Source organism: Rhinopithecus bieti, unplaced genomic scaffold (genome assembly GCF_001698545.2).
Source record: "Rhinopithecus bieti isolate Rb0 unplaced genomic scaffold, ASM169854v2 scaffold_19, whole genome shotgun sequence".
Taxonomy (NCBI): Eukaryota; Metazoa; Chordata; class Mammalia; order Primates; family Cercopithecidae; genus Rhinopithecus; species Rhinopithecus bieti.
The window spans coordinates 3,388,624-3,414,072 of record NW_016803360.1 but is presented as its reverse complement, the minus strand read 5'-3'; the positions used below and the strand labels follow the sequence as shown (position 1 = coordinate 3,414,072).

Below are 25,449 nucleotides of genomic sequence, written 5' to 3'. Positions count from 1 at the left end.
GGATGTTCATCAGGGATATTGGTCTAAAATTCTCTTTTTTTGTTGTGTCTCTGCCAGGCTTTGGTATCAGGATGATGTTGGCCTCATAAAATGAGTTAGGGAGGATTCCCTCTTTTTCTATTGATTGGAGTAGTTTCAGAAGGAATGGTACCAGCTCCTCCTTGTACCTCTGGTAGAATTCAGCTGTGAATCCATCTGGACCTGGACTTTTTTTGGTGGGTAGGCTATTGATTGTTGCCTCAATTTCAGAGTGTGCTATTGGTCTATTCAGAGATTCAACTTCTTCCTGGTTTAGTCTTGGGAGAGTGTAAGTGTCCAGGAAATTATCCATTTCTTCTAGATTTTCTAGTTTATTTGCGTAGAGGTGTTTATAGTATTCTCTGATGGTAGTTTGTATTTCTATGGGGTTGGTGGTGATATCCCCTTTATCATTTTTTATTGCGTCTATTTGATTCCTCTCTCTTTTCTTCTTTATTAGTCTTTACTTAAGTATTTTTTTAAAATCATGAATGACTGTTAAATTTTACCATGTTTTACTATCTATTGACAAGATTATATGATTTTTTGATTTTCTTTTTTTTTTTTTTTAAGTTGGAGTCTCGCATTGTCACACAGGCTGGAGTGCAATGGTGCAGTCTCGGCTCACTGCAACCTAGGCCTCCTAGGTTCAAGCAATTCTCCTGCCTCAGCCTCCCAAGTAGCTGGGATTACAGGCAACTGCCCCCATGCCCGGCTAATTTGTTTTGTATTTTTAGTAGAGACAGGGCTTCACTACGTTTGCCAGGCTGGTCTCAAAATCCTGACCTTGTGATCCACCCATCTCGGCCTCTCAAAGTGCTGGGATTACAGGTGTGAGCCACTGTGGTGGGTCGATTTTCAGATTTTCTAATATTAAACCACTTCTGCATTCCTGAAATAATCCAAATTACTCATGGTTATACATCTTTGGGTTCTATTTGCGAATATTTTGTGTGAGCTTTGTATTTTTTAGAAAAATAAATAAGATTTGTTACATGATATGATTGATCACTAAATGTCACATGCTAAAATTGATTTTTAAAACACATAATCACAAATAACATGATCTGGTTTACAAGGGTATGTACATACTTAAGGACATATTTATAAAGTATTCTGTTCTTTTGGTCATGGCAGACAAAATAATTCCTATGAACCCTTTCACTGAGAAAAACTAGATTAAATGCAAAATTACATTTTAAAAAATGTGATTGAAGGTATTAAAGAATACCAAGGCAATAAGAGGTATGACGCTTAAATCTGGGCATTGGAGGGATTGCTTTTAACATAATCAAATGGACAGGGGATATAAATACTAAAGTTTATGTCCTTGCAAAATTGATACTCTTTTTAAAAAAATGTTTTGAGATAGTCTCACTCTGTCATCCAGGCTACAGTGTGGTGGCGTGAATAGCTGAATAGCAATCCTGAATAGCTGGGACCACAGTCGTACGCCACCATGCCCAGTTAATTTTTAAACATTTTTGTAGAGCCAGGGTCTTATCATGTTGCCCAGCCTAGTTTCAAACTCCTGGGCTCAAGCGATCCTCCTGCTTCAGCCTCCCAAAGTGCTGGGATTACAGACATTGGCCTCTACACCTGGCCGGTTGATATTCTTTAGGCTTTAACATCCTTGAATGCTATTGGGCTACACTTGTCCCTGTCTGTGTTGGTTGTGTTCTACTTGCTTTCTCCCAGGTCCATTTTCTGCCCTTCTTTGTGTCCAGAGAGGATGGGATGAGTCAGGCCCAACAGACTATCACTTCAGCTAGTGCAACTGGGAAACTGATCTTAGAGGAATTTAAATTTAAGGGACTGTAGGTGAATATCTACAGATTTGGTAAGGAGTTGGACTTGAAGACAGTAGAAATTAAGATAATGTGAATATGTTTTAAATTGTCCTCTTTACATACACATATGTTAAACGCATAGGAAATATAGGTGCAAATATGAGTGTGACTTTGCACCTGCAATTGATCAACAGGAACATCCTAGAGAAGACAATTGTCCTGGGAGATGATGCGAGTGAAATAGGAGGCCAGCATGGAAAAATGGAATATTTAGTCCTTGCTAGCCAAGATGAGAGCAGAAATAAATGATGCAAAACTAAAAATATAAAAGCAAGTTAACTGTTTTATATAAGCATTAGGGAAAATGCATTATCAGCTAGGTGTGAAGGTACCTGTCCAGTCTGCCTTCGTTTTCTCCTAGGTGGTGCTGGTGTTCCTCCACTTCCCAAAAGAATGATGCCAGACTCATTCTTGGTGCTGAAGGACAGGTTGATTTCTGTTCCTACATCAATTGGCACAGGGGAGAGCTCCACAAAACCAGGCTTAGGAAAGCTAACTGTGTAAACATTCTGCGAGTAAAGGAAAAGGAGAGTAGACACCATTAGAAATAAAAATTTAAATAAATTCTCCATCTCACTCACCCTCCTCGATGCACTTAATGTGATTATGAAATAGATCATAGTTTTAGAAAGCAGGAAAACCCACAGTTACATGGAAAGCTTAAGAGCAGTTGAAGAAATATTATTTCTAGTTATATGATAACTTCAAATCTACTAAGCAGTTTGTGTTAAAATCAGAATGATAGCATCTACTTTTATTCCAGAACTTTTGATTTTAAATATAGAAGATTATCACTGTTAGATAACTTTTTTTTTGTTTAAACCAAAGATTTAAGCCAAACTGACATACAAGCAGGTACATGTCTATCAATCTCCCTAAGTTTCCCTTGAAAACACTATAATTAATATCTCTTGAATAAACTCTATCACTTAATTGTTTATGTTTTACAGATGGGTATGACCATTATCTGTGCCTGCATTTTTCCCCAGTGATAAGACCAAACCTTAAAAATAAATAAACCAAACACCGCATAGTCTAGTTTTTTTCTCAAAATTAAAATAGTACCATTGTCCTTGCTGAGTATAAAATTAAAACAGTTACATTTCAAGTAGAAATGTAAATAAGGTGCAAAAGGGAGAAAATCAGCTCCCCATCTCCATCTCCTCAAAGCTGTGCAGAAGCATATAGCTTTCTATAATTCATTAATTCATTCATTCGTTCACTCTTTCATAACCTTGCCCTCTTCCTCTCTCCTCCTCCCTACACTTCAAATGAATCTTGATAGACACGTTCATTCCTAATGTCTTTTTTTTCTTACATATGTGGAGGATATCACTCTCAGTAAATGTAGATCATCACTTTTAATGGCAGGAGGACTTTCCACTGTATGAATTTGCTAGTATTTATTTAAGCAAGCCCATGTAGTTAGGAATTTAAAGTGCTTAAAATATTCATTTTTAAAGTCCTAGATTTTGTAGGAGTAAAAGCAAAGAATCCTTTAATGTAGGCTATTTTCCTCCCACAGTGTTTCAAGACCAGTTAAATGACACAAAAGCTGGTAAAATGTATAATCTGTTTTCTATTCCAATTTTCAAATCATGGAGTTTTAGATAGTTCAGATAAAACTACTGTGCAGACTTTTCAATATTTATCCACATCAAATTTCTGCCTCATATTTTAGTTGCAAAATAATTCCTGGTTACTGAAAAATGCCTTTACGGAATCGTAATTTCCACGTGCAGAGGCTATTCATTTTCCGGACAGTTTCCATCCTCATGTATATATCTTTTGAATGTGAATGAGAGTTAGGCTTTGAACATTAAAATTCTCAGTAAAACTTCCTTTAAGAAGCCAATATGGGTCCTTACAGTTTTAGTTCTTAATGTATTTTCCCTTTTCTTATTCCCAGACTTCTCAGAGTGGGTGTCTATGGCCTAGTCCAAATTGGGGCCTGTAGCTGTGAACAATGAAGATCTTGAAAGTTCTGTTCCAGTCTTTAAACCTCATCATTCAAGTGGTGGATTCACTTTTTTCTTTACCCACGTTTTCCCTTCATTTCCCTAATTCTATTGGAGTGGTTTAAGATAATTTTAATTAGAAGAAGCAGCCGAAATGAATAATTGTATTACAGTAGGATAATTAAAAATGTATGAGAATGACATATTTAACATTTTCATTTTAAAAACAAGCTCATCATTATTGAGTTTCTATAAAATTCTTGCTAATATTTGCTGTTGACCATTGACTCTTGCTTATCGATATTGTAAGAGTAGAGCTATGGCCTGGGTCTTTCTCACATATGGGTCAGTGTCAACTGAAGAAACAGTGCAGAATAGTTAAATGAAAATAGGGGAATGCTAGGATGCTTTAGCATCAAAGAAGAGTTACTGAGGATATCAACTAACAAAGGACTTTGCAGGCATGTCAAACACAAGTCTTTGCAGAGTTGGTTGCCACAGGTCCCAGTCTATGTTATTTCAAAGACAAGGGGGCTAGACTTCAAGGTTGTAGACAATAGACTATGCACTAACGGTTATGGTGTAAACTACTGCTTGCTACTTGTATAAACTCAAATGGTTCCAGAAAAAATGTAAGGTTGCTAATAAAGCTAAATGCAACACATAAAAGTAAAATAAATTTAAAATGAATGACAAAAATGAGGAAAAGGGAAAAGTAGTGTTGGAAAAAAAGAGAAAAACAGAAAAGAGATTAGTATTACTGATATGTGCCGTGAAGAGCTACACATTTGGGAAATTGGGTCACAATTCTGGGACTTCATAATCCCATTTTTTATCATGGTAATTTAGAGAATGCTTTAATCTTGCTTTAAGAGTAGGATCAGTAGAAATGTAAAATATATTAACAAAAGACTGATCCTTGTAGGAGCAGCCACACTAAGTAAGTAAAAGCTGATATAAATGTGTTTAGAGAACTGTCAAGAACAGACCAACCTCCAGGGAACATCCTTTGGTAACACCAACATAATCGGGACTACTGAGGATATTGTACGGCGTTCTTGAAATTTCAATATCTTTGAGGCAGCCGGAATATTTCTTCAGATTTACTTCTGGCCTATTGAATAGTCAAATGGAAAGCAAAAGCAATATCATTAGGGTGATGGCAGTATAGTCTCTGACAATTGGAAGGTAGCCTTATGGAGCAGATACATGCAGGCACATGTCTATCAAACTGTGCACACGTGTACCCAGCAAACTCTGGTTTCCATTATCTACTGGTTGGTCTAAGTGGATGTGAATGTTATCTTGCAAAAGGAGTCTTTTTGTAGTCCCTCTTCTCCCCTTTAACAATAATCTCACCCACAGCCTTTAAACACGGAGTACAGGAATTAACTGACTTCTTATTAATGCTTTATATGTGTAATGAAATAAGTTTTTTTTTTCACCAAAGAGAAGATAATTGTGTAGGCAGCATAAACAAACTATATCACAAAAGTTTTAAAACCTTGCTCAAAAGTTAGAAAAAAATCTGAAAATGTTTATCTTGAAAAGATTTTTTTTTTTTTATTTGAGGCTTTTCTTGAGAGATAGCTGAAAATAAGATAATATTACATATCTCTTTAAGGCTTTTAAGTAAAACAAAGTCTAAGAAACATTCTTTCGGATTACATAGTTTAATAACAGATGTTTAAAAATTAGGTTTACTGGCTGGATGTAGTGGCTCATGCCTGTAATCCCTGCATTTTGGGAGGCCAAAGAGGGAGGAGCGCTTGAGGCCAGAAGTTCAAGACCAGCCTGAGGTAACATAGTGAGACCCTGTCTTTGCCCTCCCCTCCAAAAAAAGTAGCTGGGCATGTTGGTGTGTGCTTGGAGTCCCAGCTACTTGGACATGCTGAGGAGGGAGGATCTTTTGAGCCCAGGAGGCTGAGGCTGCAGTGACTTATGATCATGCCACTGCACTCCAGCTTGGGCTACAGAGTGAGATCCCTGTCTCAAAATAAATACATGTTTTTTTTTTTTTTTTTTAAACAGATGAGTTTAGTTTACAGATTGACCCCAAAGTCTGTATTCTATATTAGAACAATAACAAAATAAAGCAATCAAATGCAAAAACCCATACATTTCATTGTTTCAATAAATTTGAAAATGACTTTTATACTCAATCTACACTTGAATGTTTATTTTTGCATACGACTTCATAAAATCGGGCAAGTGTGTCAGCAGATTAGAAAATGAAGTCCTTGCCCTTGAGTCCAGATGTTGCAAGTGATCTGAGTTCTCCAAGACTCAGTGTTCTTATATGTGAAATAGGCACGATAATAGTAATCATAGTATCTACATGATCAAGTTGCAAAGGTTTAATAAATTAAGGAATAGCACTGCACACAGTAAGTGCTCAACAAACAAAGGCTATCAGAATGTCAGTGATGATGATACTTCTTTAATTATAACAGTGCTGTTCCACAGAACTTTCTGTGATGATGGATATTGTCTGTTCTGCACTGTTCAAATCAGTAGTTACTAGCCACATGTGGCTATTGGGACTTGAAATGTAGCTTGTCTCAATGAGAAACTGAATATTTATTGTTATTTAATTTGATTTAATTTACAACTAAATAGCTACTGTGACTTGTGGCTACTATTTTGAATAGTGAAAGTATACAGAAGTGAAAAAGATAATTCTTTATGTGGTGTTAATCAGCATCGGTAAAAGCTGTCCAGTAGGCATCAATATATTGTAGTTGATAGGGTGATGATTAATTCTCTCCTCATTGTCCCATGATGCCAAGTTCCTTTTTTTATCTTAATGAAAACACATAGCATGAGGAAAATAGGTGGAAAAACAAATTAGACCTTGGCAGTGTATATCAGGTGATTTATTTCATGTTTGTTTCCACCCCCAGCTCCTTTCTGGAACTTCTTTATTTTCATTGATAAGTTTTCCTTGTTCTCAAGGTTTTCTTTTCGTTCAGTCGGTTGTTATAAAGTACATGTCCAACTGTAGGGCGAGAATTTCGCTTATATTTTTCTTGCATAATGCAAAGAGAATGGTGAATTTCATTAACAGTGTTCACTTGCTTCCATATTTTCCTTTATGGAAAGACTGATTTATCACCATTTTTTTCAGAGGTCTTGTTAATAAAGTAAATCACCCCTATAAGTTATATAGTTCATTGTTTCATGGAAACACAAAGAACCATTCCAAAATATGATTTAGCAACCTCAATATTAGGACAATTACAGGGGATAAATAGTCACATAAGGTGACCGGACTCAATGGTAACAACGGGTCTCTGTTTCTTGAGGGTCACCACTCAAAGGCAAAATTACAAACCTACACAATGCCATCCCAGAGTTTTATTAACATATATTTCCAAGAAAGCCAGCCTTCACTTTTTAGCTATCTCAGCAAGTGTAGCACAGGTGGTCTTACAACTGAATCATGATAAAACGCATGGTTTATTTTCCCCTACTTTCATTTCTGTATATTCTATTCCTTTTATTAAAAATCTAGACTTGGTTTTAAAATTTTCTTTGATCAGTTTGGCTTTATTATCTTCTTTCCAGAAATCTGGCACAGCTGGGCTCTGAAATGCCAAAACACCAGGCTTTAGCTCTAGCCCGAGGATACCGGGCCTGCACGTCTCTGAGGTTTGGTCAGCCATTTATGGCTGTGAGGCCCATTGCTCACAGCTTTTATGCAAATGCTAGTAAGAATTAAAATGCTCCTGAGAAGCTAGAACTATCTCACACTTCTTTACTATTAATGCAAAAACTTATTTTAAATATAGTATTTCCAGAGATTCCTTCATCTGGCACCATAGCTAGTTTTAAATAAACATGTCAATACATAAACAGCTTTGACAAGAGGTGTAGAGGCTGTGTAAATGTTTGCATATCTGCAGGCCTGCAAAAAGCAAGAAGACAGTGGTAAGCATGTGAGAGCACAGTTTGATTCTTCAGCAGACAGCGTGGCACTAGGGAGGCCAGGGCCCGGGGTTCAACCCAAGAGTCCACTTTCCTGTGTTCCCCAGAACTAGACTGTGTACCAGAAATTGACCAGCTGCCTTTTGAGTGTGTGCCGCTGGTTACCAGGGGCACTCTGCCCAGATGTTTGAACAAGTGAGCAGAGCAAATCTCATCACTGCTGGTGAGACAACTCAAATTGCAGCCCAACTGATGGTGGGTAAGCAGCAGAATGTTGGCCAGCAAGGGGCAGCAGGAGAACTCTCACAGAGTGCACGGCTTGCTCGTGAAACATACTATGAACAAAGCTGTACTGGTGTTGCTCTGTTTCTGCACGGCTGCTTTATCTAAGAAGCCACATTTACCCAACCCATGCACTCGAAGAAGGCATGCATAAATTTAAATTTTACCTTGCTTTCATACTAGGTAACGGGAAAGAGGGGAAAAAAAAAACAAAATAAAACAATTTACTTTTAATTACATTTTCATTTAGTAAAACAATAAACTTTAATCATAAATCTTTAAAAAGATCATTTCACAGGGATCTACAAAGGAAAGAAATGCAAAAGCTCCAACAGAACTAAAAATAGATATATGCCCTTGAAGGCAGTGAAATTAGAATCAAAATATGACCATAGCTCACACTATCAACTTGGAAAATTTTTACTTTGAAATATGAATTTAAAGTACTTGTTCTTATCAATCTAATAAATGGGAAATGTACAATGTCACTATTCTGTAGTGTTCATGAATGGCTTATAAATATTGCCTCTCAAAGAGCTTGAGCTTAACAATGCATGTAAAAATAATTTGTTTACCACATCTTTTGCACTTTGTCATATTGAGAACCTGTCTGCAGGCAAAATAGCAGGTAACTATGAATGTTTGAGTCCTTTATCAATCACAAACATATCTCTAACAGCTGTTTTGAAATAATGTACCACACTATGGAAATACTATACTGTAATTATGCAATGCTGTACCATGAAAGTAAAAACATTTTAGTGATAAAGATTCATTTAACAGATTCAGATTTATAAGATTTTATAGAATTTAACAGGCATGCCTTTATAGGTAATTCCTAAAATTATTTTATGATAATTAAAATCATTACTAGAATAAATGAAGCTAGATTTGAATAACCTTAGTTTGGCTGTATTTAATTCACTCAATAATATATAGTTAATGATCTTGTAAAGCAAATCTTAGATCTGAACAACCACTGGATTCCTAGTGAATTTTCCACTGGAAAATTCTGGGATTTTCCAATCATAATCTGCCTTTTGGATAGAAACACCTAGACAGAAGTTTTATGCCCTTTAAAACTACCAAACTAATTAAACAAAACAAAAAAATTAAAACATGGTAGTCTGTAATAAACTCTTATGGTTTAACCAAATCAGTTAATCCCATTCTAATTAGAGTTTAATTAACATTTATTGAGCACCAAATACCATCCTTATAGACTATCTTATGTTTTATAATGAGCAGTAAATTAACTACATAGCACGTGAGTATTTTCTGACATTTTTTAGTTACTTTATTTTTTGAACTAACTAAATTAGGAAGCAAATGTGTCTCCCCATACTGCTAGCTAAAAAGCATATGTGAAATTAAAAAAAATGTTGGCATGGGTATGAGAACAACTAATATAGTTCTTGTATTAGGCATATGGGAAAGCTCCAATACACCATTATGATGCTAATGCTTAGCAATAAAATAGGTTATACTCATAGCATCCTGGAACACTGACTAATTTTCAGAACACTAAGCAATGTCTGAGTGCCATTATCTCCAGTGAATGTACAAGAAGAACAGCAATTACAAGATTCACATTCAACTCTGCCTTCTACCTTTAATTACTTTCATAATTCTTTTCAGCAGGTGCATATAAAGGAAACAGCGACTCCAATCCATCTCTTCAACAAAGATGTCAAATTAGTCCTTTGGTTTCTAAATCCTGGTGTTGTTCTAACATGCAACATGATGTTTTTGATTAAGCCTTTCTGCAACCAAGGGTTATATGACATTCCTATTATAATTAAGCTTCAGAACTCTAGTGAGCAAAGTGGTCATTTAATTAAAACTTAATCCTTAGCTTTACCTATAAACTAAATTACCTCAAGTTTCTCAGCGTTGGCAGGCCACCAAAATATATTTTGTCATCTGCTTTCAAGTCAAGACCAAAGTTGTTTCCAGAAGATGAAGTTGCTATGTTCTCCTCCTGATTAGTATCTATATCTACAATCGATATGTTGGCTATAAAGGAGATAGAACATTTAACATTTTATTTGAGCAATATCAACCACATCTCTATCATCATTAATACTTCAGGACAAATTTGGTTTAATTCGAGAATTAACATTGACTTTCTCAAGCACTTGCACTATATTTAGCAATTTAATAATTACAGAAACAACATCAATAAAATACATTATTAAACTATCCCCCAAAGAGCATGAAAATAATAGCTTGAACATCAATGAAGGCAAACCAATGAAGATAAAAGAGATAAAAATAAATGGACATCAAAGATCCATTTGACGTAGTTTTCTATAATCTAGATAAGTAGTTAGAAAATAAAGCAAGATTAAAAAATGCTAAATAACAAAGATGTCTAATTAGGAATCAGATAATTAGAAACACGTCTAATTTATGGCTCTTTCTGTAAGTTTCACTATCCACAGAAACTACTGGGATTTAAACTCATCTGCAAAGTGTTACTGTTGTAAAATATGGTTGTACACGCAAGTGGAAGGGGATGTTGTACACAGAAGTTGTGGGATCCAGGTCTACTATAAATGACATTTTAGACTGGGATGCTAAGTGTTGTGACAGAGGTATAGTCATCATGCCTTCCTGCTTTTCTTTTGGGTCTCTCAAGGTACTTTTAACGTAATGAAGATAAGAATTCAGAAATAGATAGAAAAAAGGAAAGACGAGGAACTTCTCTGTTCAAACTGCATTGTTTAGAAAGCAGACAGGAACTCCTTATCTCATTGATCTCCCTCACTACCTCCCCCTTCTTAGGGGTCAAGCTAGGTTTCTTCTGAATTACACGCTTTTCTACCACAATTCCTTGGATCCAGTCTTTAACTACTTCATATGCATCCTTGATGCATATTGACATCAGTTCCTTAAGATGACAGATTTGGCCTCTAAACCTTTATCTGATGTAGGATCCGAAATAGCAAGGATTTGAAAGTGGGCATTTGAACCAATGAGTTATAAGGGAATTTCTAAATGTTTATTCTTTAGGATGCTGGTTTCTTGGATGTTCCTGGCTCAAATAAATATGACAAATACTGGGTTATACAAAGTTAAACATATATCTTCTTAATTTTATGGCTGCCCAGATCTTTCGGCATGCTAATATACAATGCAATGCTCCTAGAGAAGGACATAGAGCAAAAAGTATTTCCCAAATTTATTTGACCATGAAATATTATTTTCACTCAACCCATCATCTTTCAGAATCAGTGTTCTTTGGAAAACACAGAGAAACATCGAATTCCAAAATTCCCTTGAAGTTTATAGCTCTATCATTTCAAAAAGATGTATCTTCAGTAAAATCAAACACAATTGCCTTATTAAAAAAGGACTGAAATAAAATACACAAACTAATGAACACTTCAAACCAGACTTAAAAGCAAACAAGAAAAATACCTAAAAGAATAATTGTCCTACTAAATATAGTTAGCATGTTAAGATTTTAAAATTGAATCACTTTCACACACCTATTTTATTATTTTGTATACATAGTTTCATATATCTCCTTGACTGGACTGGGGGCTAAAAGCAAATAGATTTATAAAACTGTTTTCAAGACTTTTTCATACACATTCTTTTTTATCTAGATCTGCAAAGACATTTTCATATGGGGCTGTTGACTGGAAGATGAAAATAGTCTCTTTCTGCAGACCTGGTGGGTATTTTAATGGTGTCTGAAAATGAGATTCTGCCTCTCTATCACAGGCAAGCCAGTGACTGGAGGTAGTTTTCCTCCTTATCCATGAATGAATATATGCATTTTTAGAGATCATTCTAAGAAAGAATGATTAAAGAGCAGCAACACAATTGAATTGAAATTCACTGGCCCAAAAGGTAACTTTGGCAGAGAGACAGGATGGCATATTTTTACTGACTTAAAGGAAGTGCTTTGCTCTATCCTTCATGAGTGATAGCGATGAAGTGGGTTCTACCAGGAAATACTAGTAAATGCTAATGCTTGCTTTTATTTCATGCCCTATTTCTTTTCTTTACAGAATAGAAAAGTAGGCTATTAACACAAAATTTCACAGTTGATGGGTTCAGATGTGATTTATAAGTAGGTAGGGAAATCAGGATTTTATTAAGTAATAGAGTAGGGACTTAACAAATACTTTATAATCAAGGCAGAGTTGTTATAAGCTAAGTGTTTTTACTTTGGCTATTATTCTTTTTTCTCTTTCTTGATCCACTGAAAATCTAATTGAGTGTTCTCAACTTTGCTTCCTTATTGATGCATTTGGGGGATAGGGCACACTTGTGTCAGGGACTGTGGTTCTGTAACTGACTCAAAGAAGGTGGGGAACACTCCTGAAGGACTGTACTTGAATTTCAAGGGACCCTGCTCTTGCCAACTAGTTAAGAATAATTCTGTAAAACAAGTAATCTGGTCACTGAAAAGGAGCAATGATCCACATTGTTGGAGCCTTATTTCAATTCCCCTCCCATTCCTCTGTGAACTCTGGTCTTGCTAAAGTCCTCAGGGACCTCCCTATATCCAAACCCAGTGGAGTCCTTTTAAGCTTTATCCGAATCCATGTTTATGCAACATTTAATGCTGTAGCATTTCCTTCCTTATGGGAAATTTCTTCTGGCTTCCATAATGTCAAGCTCTCTGGCTTTCTTTTTACCTTTCATTCTCAATCTCCTACCCCGGGATCTATTTTTGAACACTTCTAAAATGTTGATGTTTTATAATGTCCCTTCCTTTGCCCATCTCAGGTTTTAGCCATCTGGGCAAACTCAAGTTTATATCTACTGACAATGTATTGATGACTTAAATATTTGTATGCTTGGACCTGATTTTTGCCTAAAAATTCACATTCAACAGGTGAGACACCATCATCTATATTTTCCTTGCGTACTTAAAGCTAAACATTCCAAATCAAAATAATTATCATCTAACTCCCAAATCTGTATTACTTAACTTACTTTTTTATTGTTGATAATTTGACCCCCCACCCAGTTTACTAAACTAGAGAGTCATCCTGACTTCTTCCTCACCACATCTAACCAATCAACAGCTTCACTAATTTCTTCTCCTAAGTACCTTTAATATCTGTCCTACTTTTAAAACAGTTTTACTGAGGAATAATTAACATGCTATAATTTAAACCATGTTTATAGCATGCAATTTAACAACTGCATGCTTTAGGAGATATGTATACACCTGTGGAACCACCACCACACTCAATGAACATATCCATCACCCTGGAAGTTTTTTTATGCTCATTTGTAATCCCTCCTTTTTGCCTTTTCCTACATATGCCATTCACAAGTAGCATCCCTCTGCTTTCTGTGACTATAGATTAGTTTACATTTTCCATGTAATTTTATACAAATGTACTCTTTTTGTCTGCCTAAATTTGCCTCTTTTTTTTTGTCTGCTTATTTGGATATTCATCCATTTTGTACCTAAATTAATACTTTCTTGTTTTTTATTGGTGACTAGTATTCCATAGTATGAGTATACCACAATTTATGTATATCTATTTACCTGCTGATGGATATTTGAGTTGTTTACAGTTTTTAAGTAACACAGATAAAAGTAATGTGAGCATTCTGGTACAAGTCTTTGTATAAAAATATGCTTTCATGTGTCTTGGGTGAAGAATTAGGAGTGAAATGACTGGTTTGTATGGTAGATGTATATTTAGTCTTTTAAGAAATGGCCAACCTCTTCCAATGTTATCCCACTTTATATCCTCAGCAGCAGTGTATGAGTTCCAGTGTCTCCACCTTCTGCCAGCACTGAGTATGGCCAGTCTTTTTAATTCAGTCATTCTAATAACTGTGTAGTGGTATCATATGGTGGATTTATTCTGCATTTCTTTGATGTCAATTCCCACAGCAACTCTTACTTCAAGCATCATTTACCTCCTGCCTGGACTATAATTGAACCTAATTTTTCACTTCGTCTTCAGTTTGGTCTTCCGACAATATATCTTCCACATTGACACCTCGACTAATATACTTAAGTCGAAATTACCCTGTCACATCTCTACTTAAAATCGAGTTCATCAAGATGAACTGCAAACTCTCCACATAGTTTAAACAGCTTCCTGTGATCTGGCCCTTGCCAACATGCCCAGCATTATCTTCTATCACTCTTTTGAAATTTAAACGCCAGTAATTCAAACTGATTGCAACATCTGCGCAAATAATCCATGTTTTTATACATCTTTATCTTTTCATGTGATGCTTTTTGGCCTGGATCGTCCTGCAACTGCTTCCACCTCTCCTACCCCCACAACCAAAAAAACACCTTAGGGCTCAGGTAGCGCCTTATTTCTCTCCCTCCATAGTATCTCCCTTGGTATTTACTGTATCCTAAACAATATGGTAATTTGCTACTTGTGCAGCAGGTAAGTTACTCAAGGGTAGGAACCTTATGCATCTTCACTGATCCAGCATAGTATCTGATGTATAGTTGGTATTTAATAAATGTGTCCTATAAGAGCTAATCTTATCAAAGCAGGTAGTAAGGTTATTTCGCCAAGCCTTTCTTCTTTTCCTTTTAAATTCAGATTTTACTGCTTTAAGTGTGATCTTCGGATATGCTACTGCAGATCAAGGGCCATATGCTTGTAATCTATTGAGATTGCATTTTTCACCTTTATATAAGAAGTCTGCATTTTTCTTTTGTGAATTATTTGTTTATAACATTTGCTTTTCCCATTGGGGCTTCAATGCTTTTCTTTTATAAGGAAAATTAATACATATTAACTGACCTGCTATAGTAATAAAATACTTTAAAAGTATCAGAGAAAATATATAGGATATAAGAGAATGCATGTGGAAAAACAGAACAGCTATAGTTTTATTATAATAAAAAATTTGAGAAATTTGTGGTGAGACACCAGAAATAACAAAGAATGGGTAATAACCATGGGCAGGAGAAGACAGATGTTCCCAGTCTAATTTGAGAATCAAAATTCTGAACAACTGAACTTCATAGGACTTAATTTCTTTTTAATGGTGACACCAGGGAGATACATTAGAGAAGTAAGGAGAATGATTCATGTCATTAATACCCAAAATAAAAGTGAGAATGACTGCTTGGTGCATTTGACAGGAATATTCAGAAAGGCAAAAAGCAATGTGAGTCTAGAGTCAATTTGAAAACCAAGGAGAAGACTTAAAAATGAGAAGATATCAGCCAACTGTGTCAAAAGCATTGAACTAGAAACCAGAGATGGAACAGAAGATACTGAGTAGGCTGGGATAAAGGAAAGTTCTTTCTGATTTCTGGGCCACACAGTAGTAAAAGTAACAGTAACAGTAGCTCTAGTAAAATCTGGAAAAATTAGACCTATTGGGGGAAGAACTTTCTGAACTGATGGAATGTTGGAGTTATAGTAAACCTAAAACATATTTTTAACTACTTTCAAATTTATATAATTCTGTAACTTGACCTTTGACTAACATTGATTCAGAGCACGGATCTTTTGGTTATTTGTTTTATTGGCTAGAATAAAAGTTGAGATAACGGACTGATCATGGAAATTAGCATTTCCAAGGTGACCATTTATAAAAATTGTTCTTCTAAGTTGTTGAATCATTTTATCCCTGTTTGTTACACTATACATTAACCAAGCATCTTATTATCTTCAGAGTTTATAGCATTAGCCAATTCAGCCTAGTGTTTTGAATGTCTTTATTTTTATTGTTTTAAAATTTTAGATTGGGGGGGTGCATATGCAGGTTTGTTACATGGATATATTGCACAAGAGTGAAGTTTGGGCTTCCAGTGGATCCATCACCCACACAGTGAACACTGTACCCAAGAGACTTTTTTTTTTTTTTTGAGATGGAGTCTCGCTCTGTTGCCCAGGCTGGAGTGCAGTGGTCCTATCTTGGCTCACTGCAAGCTCTGCCTCCTGGGTTCACACCCATTCTCCTGCCTCAGCCTCCTGAGTAGCTGGCACTACAGGTGCCTGCCACCACTCCCGGCTAATTTTTTTGTATTTTTAGTAGAGATGGAGTTTCACCGTGTTAGCCAGGATGGTCTCAATCTCCAGACCTTGTGATCCACCCCCTCGGCCTCCCAAAGTGCTGGGATTACAGGCGTGAGGCACCGCGCTCAGCCCAATAGGTGATTTTTAAACTTTCACCCCTTTTCCTCCCTCCACCCTTTTGGAGTCCACAGTGTCTACTGTTTCCACCTTCACGTCAATGTGTATCCATTGTTTAGCTTCTCGCCTTGTAAGTGAGAACACGTGGCATTTGATTTTCTGTTTCTGGGTTATTTCACTTAGGATAATGATCTCCAGCTCCATTCACGTTGCTGCAAAAGACATGATTTCCTTCTTTTTTTATGGCTGCATACTATTACATGGTGTATATATACACCACATTTTTTCTCAATCATCTGTTGATGGACATTTAGGTTGTCTTTTTTTCTTTTATAATGCATATCCATCTTTTCCTTCTTTCTTCAAATCTATTATTCTACTACTATAGAAGAGAAGTTGGTGGGGAGACACTAGGCTCACCAGACTCCGTAGCATCCTAGATTGTTACACATCTCCAAACTGCTGCTAAAGAAACTTTACTAAAGCACAAATCTTACGATATCATACTCTTTCTTAAAACTCGTAGTATTCTCTGTATCCCTGTAGCTTTCAGGATAAAGTTGAAACTCACTCACTTAGCTCATATGTCCTCTTATGCACTGGTTCTGTCATCACTTGGCCCCTGCTGATAATTTCCTGCCAACATTCATCCATGTAGCTATGTATTCACTTGTAGTTACTAAAGCATTCACCAGAGTGTGTTCAGCAGAATGCTAGTATTACAGGAATGGAAGGATTTCTCTGATTAAATAAATTTGGGAAATGCTGGGTTAAACAGCGAAACATTCTTCTTATTGAACAACTGACTACACAGAGCTTCTGACATGCAAATGTGCCTTGTGCCTCTCTTACACAGGAACAATGTATGCAGCAGCACTCCAAAATAAAGAATTGTAAAGCCAGTTTTTGTCCCGTATGAGGGGTTTCTCTAGAGTTTCCTGTTGGAAATGCAGCTGGAAAAGGATGTGTTATGCTCTCTGATGACTCCAGGCTTTCACACGACTTTCACTACTCTGAAATGTCCATACATGCTTTTCATCCAGCTAACTCCTCATCCAGCTTGTGCCTCAGGGGCACTCCAGTGGAAACTGACCTCTCTGTTTCACTCAAGTGTCTCTCTTCTGAGATTGCTCGCTGGCTACACACATCTCTATCAGAGCAATTAGCTCTCTAACCTCTAACCATTGATACTTGTCTATCTCCCCAATTTGATGCAAGTTCCTTGAAGGCAAGAACTTAGAACTTCATTTAGTTCTTACATGGAACTTAGAAGGTGCTTGGCAGATATGTATTAAATGCAGAAATGAAAGACGGTACAAAGTTAAATTTAAATTTTCATGAAATGTCACATTGGCATTGGCAACATTAATTAAGCGTATTTATATTAGCAGAAGTAACGAAGTTTCATTTGCAGATATTGGTAATTCCATACCACACAGAATTAGTGCAATTATATACTTAAAAAGCAACAGTACGACACTCAGAACTAATAGACTTGGATTTCTGTCTTGGTTGTGAGATATTTTATATATATGTCTATGACCACATAAAAGTTTGAGTGTACATTTTACTTTCTCTAACACTGGAACAAAATACCTGCTTATGTGATTAGGTAAAACAACATTTGGGGAAGTGTTTTAAAATGTCCCCGAATCATAACCATGTCATGTTACTATTGATCAATTATTTACTTGCATGCATACAAATGTTTGGCAATTTAAATGAGCAGAGAACTGATAACTATGCCCTACCACCCCTACAGATTCCACTGTGGGCCGCTTTAAAGGAAACATCTTGATAGAATAGGGAGAAAAGAAAAGCACTCAACATTTTTTAAACATATTACAGGATATAATTTTGCAAGTTGTAAGACAGTTTTATGCTTTCAAATTAAGCTCTCAGTTTCAAAAGAAAATGATAGAGAAGCATTTGGCTCTTCAATCAGTCATGTTTAACCCAAATCACCTATAATCTAAGCCAAAAAAATGACTGTATCAATTTTTCACTGAACTCGTGAGTAGCTAAAATGATAGACGGAATCTTCCTCTTGATCAGGTACATGTGCACTCTGGATTGCATGATTAAGGCCCATATTGCATTATTACTGTAAAAACTCACCGTGCTTTTGAATTCTTGACAGGGTGAATGATTTCCATTTCCCATCATTATGGTTTTGATTGCTGACAACGGAAGCCATTCCCGAACCCAGATCATAACTGACTTTTATGTGCCCATCAGTGAGCTCCACACTCATGAAATCTCTCTATTAATAGAGTAAACATACACCAGTGATTAGATACACAGAAATAGACGAGTGTTGGCTTTTTTGTGGGGTTTATATTAGGGTCTTGTCGCTAAATTGCTGAATATGTCACTCTGTTACAGAAATACATTCTGAAAATAGAATTGGTGTTACTATTTTCTGAATTTTTGTGGTTGTGAGATTATGATGCAAATGGTCACCACCAAATTTCTAAGACCTACTCTTTTGTTACAGTAGTAAAATGTGAGTTCATTTGAAAACACATTAAGTGAACCAAAAGGTATGTTCCCTGAAAGAATTCATTAAGAAATAATGACCAGAAAAAAATGAGGCCAAAGAATATTTAGAATCTCCTTTTCAACTTAGGTCTCTGAAAGAAGATTAAGGAAGCATTTTGCTGCTGCATGGCTCCATGCTGGGAAAAATTATTACCGGATGTATTGCTTAAAGGATTATGTGGGGAGCTGTACCGAAAATAAACAGTAATTAAATTGTGTCTGTGATTAAAGTTATTAGTGAAAATACATAAGCCCTATCTGTATCACCCATTCTTGGCTGCCAGACAGCCATCCCAAGCTTTTTAGAAAATAACTGATAATTTTACCAATAACTGATAAAAGAAGCAAACACATTTTCAATCATGGAAGCTCTGCTATGCACATGATCTTTACCAGGTCTCGTGTGGCAAGATACATCAGGAGAGCACTCGAAGAAAATGTTCTGAACTTGAACATGACAGTGGAGATGTTGGGGTACCAGCGAATGGGGCGGCTGACCAATGCATAACCTTCTCCATCAAACTGAATAGTCCCCTCACTATCTTCCACCTGAGGACTGAGAAGGAGACATTTCACGTGAATCAGATCATATCTATTTGGTCTGTCATTATTCAACACTTCATTGAACAGCAGTGAGATTATAGGCTGTTGTAGGGCAGGAAATATCTTAAATACATCTTCGTTCCATCCACATATCTCCCTTTCTACTGCCACCGTGCTAGAATAAGTAAAAACCATCTCTCACCTTTCATGAGGTGTGCAATAACTAAGTCATCAGTTTTTTTAAGTGCTTTATGTTTTGTAGAAGTACTTGGTAGTAGATAGTTATATCGAAGCCTAAGGGTGTCTTAGTGGTATTTGAGCAAAATGGTGGGGTTTCTGGATGGGCTGAGAATACATTATTACATTTCTTTTATATAGGATCCTACTCTCTCTCAATATTTGCCTTCCAATAAGTTTTTCTGGAACAAATTAGATTCAGACAATGAAGGAGGCCTGTATTTATTTGTATGATTTTTATCTGTCTCCTTCACTAGAATGTAAATTTCATGAGACCATCTAAGAGATTATGGGCTAGGTCCCATGTCAGGCACAAACTCAAAACATCTAGTACATACAGTACAGTGCTTGGATCCTAGAATCCAGTTGATGTTTGTTGGATAAAAAAGATTTTAGTATAGCAAATTGCCTCACAAAGAACATATGTCTAATCAATATTGGGTGCATAATTAATGAATATCTAAGATAAGTCTTGTGAATATAACATTTAAAATATTTTTTCCAAACATGAGGCTATTTTTATGTATCTCTCTATCTACCTATCTATCTGTCTGATGTTACTACGATTGTGGAGATATCTGCAGGAAAGAGTTGTGGGCTGGGAGTGGCTAAACACAGAGCTGTAGATCCCCCCACTTCATTTAATTCATTAGCAAACACTAGAAGAAACAAGATAAGTCTGGCTTTGAATTGGTGACTATGGGATGAGAAAAAATATGAGTCCTTCAAGGTATATACTGTAATATTTCAACATAGAATAGAATTATCCTATTCATTCTGAATACATTTACTATAAAAAACCCCTACTCTTTCATAATTAATAAACACTAAGCTTCTTAACTTACCTTTCGTTTCTCTTTTGAACCTTGATGTCTGGTAAAGTTAGTACAGATTAATTATGCTATTTTGAAGCAACTATGTTCTTCCACATGTAACTCTAGTTAACAAGAACTAGGTGACTATTGGGGCTTAGTCTATTAAAATATCATTTCAATGCTCAACTAACTACATTTTACTTGTAGCTGCTTTTTTTCCCCCTTACTTTAATCTTAATGTGAATTTTAGAAGTGTGAGAAAAATAAGATACACTTTCAAAATATCTTTGACAGATTACTCTTTCTAAAGCATAACAACAATTTTATCTCTTCTACTGACTATTGAATAAATGCAAATTTCTAAAACTGACATTCTAAGGTCTTTATGACATTTTCTTAGTCTACCTCTTTTAGCCTCATTTTTACATTTTCTCCATAAAATCACTCCTGCTCTTTAGTAGGAATGATTGCTCTTTATGTTCAAATGTGATAGTGTTTTCCTGAAAACAACAAATAAATAAACACACACACACCAGGAGTTCTATAAAAATTACTCTAACAAATAACAGGGCTTATGGGAAAATAGGGTTGGGGCCGACCGCTAAAAACTTACACAACTATGTAATTAGAGAACTCACAAAACAATAACAATCCTGATCAAAGTATTAGCACAGCTCAAAACGACACACTAAAACATTAAAAAATATAGGATTATTTCAGTATACGTATCACTTCACCTTAAAAGGAAAATGCGAAGATAGTTTGATGGCAAGGGGTATGAGAAAGGGTTGACACTGCCAAGTGTTAGCAATGGGGCAAAAATGCACAATGACGGAAAAGACGTGGGCCATGAACATTTCCAAGATAGAGTGCTTGGCCAAATCAAGCGGAAGGCAGGCATATGGGTGAATGGGCACTGTGGACAGGCTGTGTTGTGGCATGGTACTTTGAGGTTGGTGTCTTCAGCTATGTTGGTTTACTTTGCATTCAGCTACCATTATGGGGTAGAAAAGAAACCATGATTATGCTGGGAAGAACTGTGTATGAACCTGTGTGGCCACTGCAGCTTACCCGAATCATTCTCCCATTTGCCAGTCCTGTATGATTGGATTCACACTTGTTCTTTTCTAAAAACACTCCAGCTGCCCACTCTTCCTCCCTTGGCTCTTACTGGTTTCAGGAATTAGAATGTTCTTCACATTTCATCTGCTGTCTCCTCTTTTTGGACTCTTACCTCAGGTCAAGACCCATTTCAAACGTCACCTCCTCCATGAAGCAGATCATGATGCCCTTAATCTGATGTGGGCAATCGTAGTATACTCTGAATATGTCTTTTTAAAGGGATTTGTATTGCGCCTGATATTTGAACTATTTAGTATTTGTCTTTTCCTCCCTTCTTGGTGATGTCTCTTCATGGCCAGGACTAGGCTGTATTCATTCTAGTATCAAAAAGTTGTAAGTGTGAATCTCTGCAACCTACAAAGCACCCTTTGTATATACAGGAATACTCTTATCAGAAATTAGCATAATGCTTTATATGTTGAAGCGTAAAATCTTTGCAGAATTGTTAATTAGTGATGTTACAGTCTCACATGACATGCACTGCTGAATGGATATTTAAATGCCTTAGATGTTTTGTTGATAATAGGCTTTTGAAAATCCTGCTTAGAAGTTTACCAAAAAAAATGCTTAGGGAAAAGTTGGTGTTTGTTTGTGAGTAGCAGAATATTAATATGGGCTTCATTGTCTTTCATGTATTGAAAGAATTTTACAGACAACCTTCCATGTTAGATTTTGTTGAAGATTATTGACAAAATCATCTTAAACAATGAATGGGTCAGGCTTTCAAACTATCCTCAATTTCATGTTGACAAGTCCATGATGTCAAAAAGAAAACAAAGAGTTGGAAGTTAAGACTTTTAGATGGATAATATTTTGGGGCTACTTTCTTCTATGAAACTGTAGAGATGTAGAGAAGTAAATGTGAAGTGTACTCTGCTAGGATTTGGGTCCTACAAACATATGTATGTCCTTTAAATGGAAAATAACACAAACTCCTTAGCACTTAATGGTTTCTGAGCTGCTGTTATGACATGTTAAGTCTGCAGGTATTTAAAGTATGTTTTATCATTTTAATTTAATATAATACAATTGCTTCAGGTTTGGGTGATCAGTGGGCTCTAAGATTTTTATGCTGAGAAATCCTCTACTTCTAGCTAAATATTTTATATCCTCTATTCATTTTATATAAAATGTTTATTCTCTACACATGCTTAGTATGATAGGATGTTAAATATTTTCAAATTCTTATTCATTCTACCCTCTATCTTATAATTGAGGACATGTATTAGGAACTTTCCTCCTGGACTATCTCGGCCCCTTGTTCTCCTTCTCTCTTGAAGCAGAATCATTAAATCCCATAGGTTTCTACTTGAAGCACTTGTAGGATCCTATGTGTCAATAAAAAAAACCATAAAGCCTGGGGTGGAGTTCTAATTTTGTTATAAACATAAATAGAGTGAATTAATGCTCAGCAAGACCTGAAACTTAATCAATTTGGGGAAAGCTCTCTTTAGGAAAAAAAAAAAAATTATAACAATGAGTTACTCACAGACACTAAAACCCCCCTCGCCATGAAGGAACACTGGAGTGGAAACTTAACTGATTGTAGTCAAAATCTCTTACCTTTGCAAATTTTATAAAAACATATGACTATGCAAATGTACTGCTAGTGTACCTCCCAGGGCCTTGAAATATGCCTTCACAAATGCAAGCAGGGACTTGAAGATTCATTAGTTTTGGGGTAATTCCACCTCTGAGCATAATCATTTCAAACCTGCTCTACATCATCCACATGATAATAGAATATTATGCAATAAAAATTGAAGCTTTTATTATGCACAGGACAGATCTGGGAGAGTCCTCATCTCAACTAACCTCACAGTGCATCCTTTGCAGTCACCTTCTTTTTCTCGGAAATTCCACAAACCTATAGGTTTGTTGTCAAAGTATGTTTCTCCCATGCAGCCGGTGAATGTAATCACACGTACAGCATCAGCCTTCTGCAGAAAGAAATACCGTATTTGTTAGAATTTGGAATTTCACAAATAATCTTGGTTTATCCATGAAAGTTATTGTCAGCAGAAGCTAAAGTGATCATTATCCATTCTTTCTGATATTTTGGCATATGTACATATTCATCTTTTCACCATATTATATCTATATCCTTAGAGCTACTCCAGGATGAGTCAACAACAGGGGAAAAGCTCAACTATGCAATCAATGAATGCTGATTACATTTTGCTATACCAGTTTTCATCATCAGTAAATAAACACTTCCTAGCTTCTTGCTTTAGGTGAACTGCTGACCTTCCCCACAACTCTATTCTTTTGTCTGCAATGTGGAATTATTGTGAGAATAAAGTTAGATAATTTATTTATGGCACCAATCTCAGTGCCTGACATACAGAGGGTGTTCAATAAATGCTAATGCTCCTACCTAATTTTCTTTGGGCAAATTTGGGCCATGCATACACAAAGATTTTCCCCCTGAGATCTGAAGAAAGGGTACATGCTGATGACATAGAAGAGATTTTGTAAAAGCACTTGTTTAAATCACTCTATGGTAGTGCTGTTCTAAATTTTTAAATTTCTGTTCACAGCCAAGAAGATTTCAAGTTCAAGGGAATGAAGAAAAAGTAAGCAACTTTGTAAGAAAAGAGACCACGTTGGTGTTGTTTACTTGTATACACAGCACGGGGCCTGGAGTCAAATAGAAAATCAATAAATAATCTGAACAAATTCAATCCTGGTGTCATTTTCACAGGAAAGGTCTTAGGCTTGATGCACAATCATGAAGAAAGAGAATGACCTGGTCCCTTCTAGAGAAGTTTGTTGTAAATTTAAACAACTGTTTAGGCATTGACATATTACAAATGTCTTGGTAAATGACAGATCACATATATGATGGTGCTTCCATGAAATTATAATACTGTATTTTTACTGTACCTTGTTTATGTTTAGATACACAAATACTTACCCTGAGTTACAATTGCCTACGGTATCCAGTGGAGTAACATGCTGTACAGGCTTGGAACAGTAGGCTATACCATAGAGCCTAGGTGTGTGGTAGGCTGTGCCATCCAGATTTGTGTACTGTACACTCTATGATGTTTGCACATTGAAGAAATTGCCTAATTCCATCTTTTTCGGAATGTATTCCTGACATTGAGTGACACATGACTGTACTATATTCTGGTGCCTATAACTTTAAAAACTTTGTGCCAAAGTGAACCCATATTTACTCAAATTATCTAGGAAAACAGTGCATTGACTCATTTGGTTTTAGAACACATGTAAGAAAACAGTTACTGACTAGTTAAATTTTTAAATCGTAAAATCAGTTACTGAATAGTTAAAATCATGGAGTGTACAGTACTTGAACAAATCTAGATGGTATAGCTTACTACACACCTAGGCTGTATGGTATGGCCTACTGCTATAGTTTTAGGTTAAACCCATCAACATGTACATTTCCCACTGCTGTGACCACGTGTTGCACAGCCGCATAGAAAGACTGTTGATCAGAGCCCCTGACTTGCACATTGGAGTCATCCTTGCAATGCTCTGTCATCAGTCTGAACCTCTTAATTTTCTAGAGATTGATTATCCTACTTGTGAATTCTGCTTGCTTTCTGCTTCTTCTCGCATCCTGAAAAGCTATATTTGAGAGATTTTCCTGCTCATTTGAATTCTCATCAGCAAGTTCATTTAGTTGTTTTCAGCTTTTGGTTCATAGTCTGGTGTGGCAGGAGCCTTGAAATTCTTGGCCAAAATGATTTCTTAAGGTTTTCTGTACATTTCATTTGTTCATGTTTTCTTCCTTTTTCTGAGACTGACAGAATGCTGCTTTTGTACCAATTACATTTGCATAATAATTATTAAGATACAATTTAAGGTGTGATGACCACATCTCAGTTATTTGCCATATATTTTATTTTATTTTATTTTATTGTTTTCTATTTATTTATTTATTTATTTATTTATTTTTTATTATACTTTAAGTTCTAGGGTACATGTGCATAACGTGCAGGTTTGTTACATATGTATACTTGTGCCATGTTGCTGTGCTGCACCCATCAACTCGTCAGCACCCATCAATTCATCATTTATATCATGT

At 36.0% G+C, this 25,449-nt stretch overlaps 1 protein-coding gene across 1 annotated transcript in view; it reads right to left on the bottom strand.

Annotated features, from left to right (window-relative positions):
* LAMA2 (laminin subunit alpha 2) overlaps nt 1-25,449 on the bottom strand; it is a 640,343-nt gene that overhangs the window by 35,897 nt on the left and 578,997 nt on the right. Inside the window, exons 49-55 of the mRNA XM_017879679.1 lie at nt 23,208-23,332; nt 19,069-19,231; nt 18,253-18,397; nt 9,913-10,051; nt 8,203-8,214; nt 4,820-4,940; nt 2,201-2,377 (exon numbers count right to left, since the gene is read on the bottom strand). Coding sequence (XP_017735168.1) covers nt 2,201-2,377; nt 4,820-4,940; nt 8,203-8,214; nt 9,913-10,051; nt 18,253-18,397; nt 19,069-19,231; nt 23,208-23,332 — 882 coding nt within the window. The remainder of the gene's footprint in view (nt 1-2,200; nt 2,378-4,819; nt 4,941-8,202; nt 8,215-9,912; nt 10,052-18,252; nt 18,398-19,068; nt 19,232-23,207; nt 23,333-25,449) is intronic.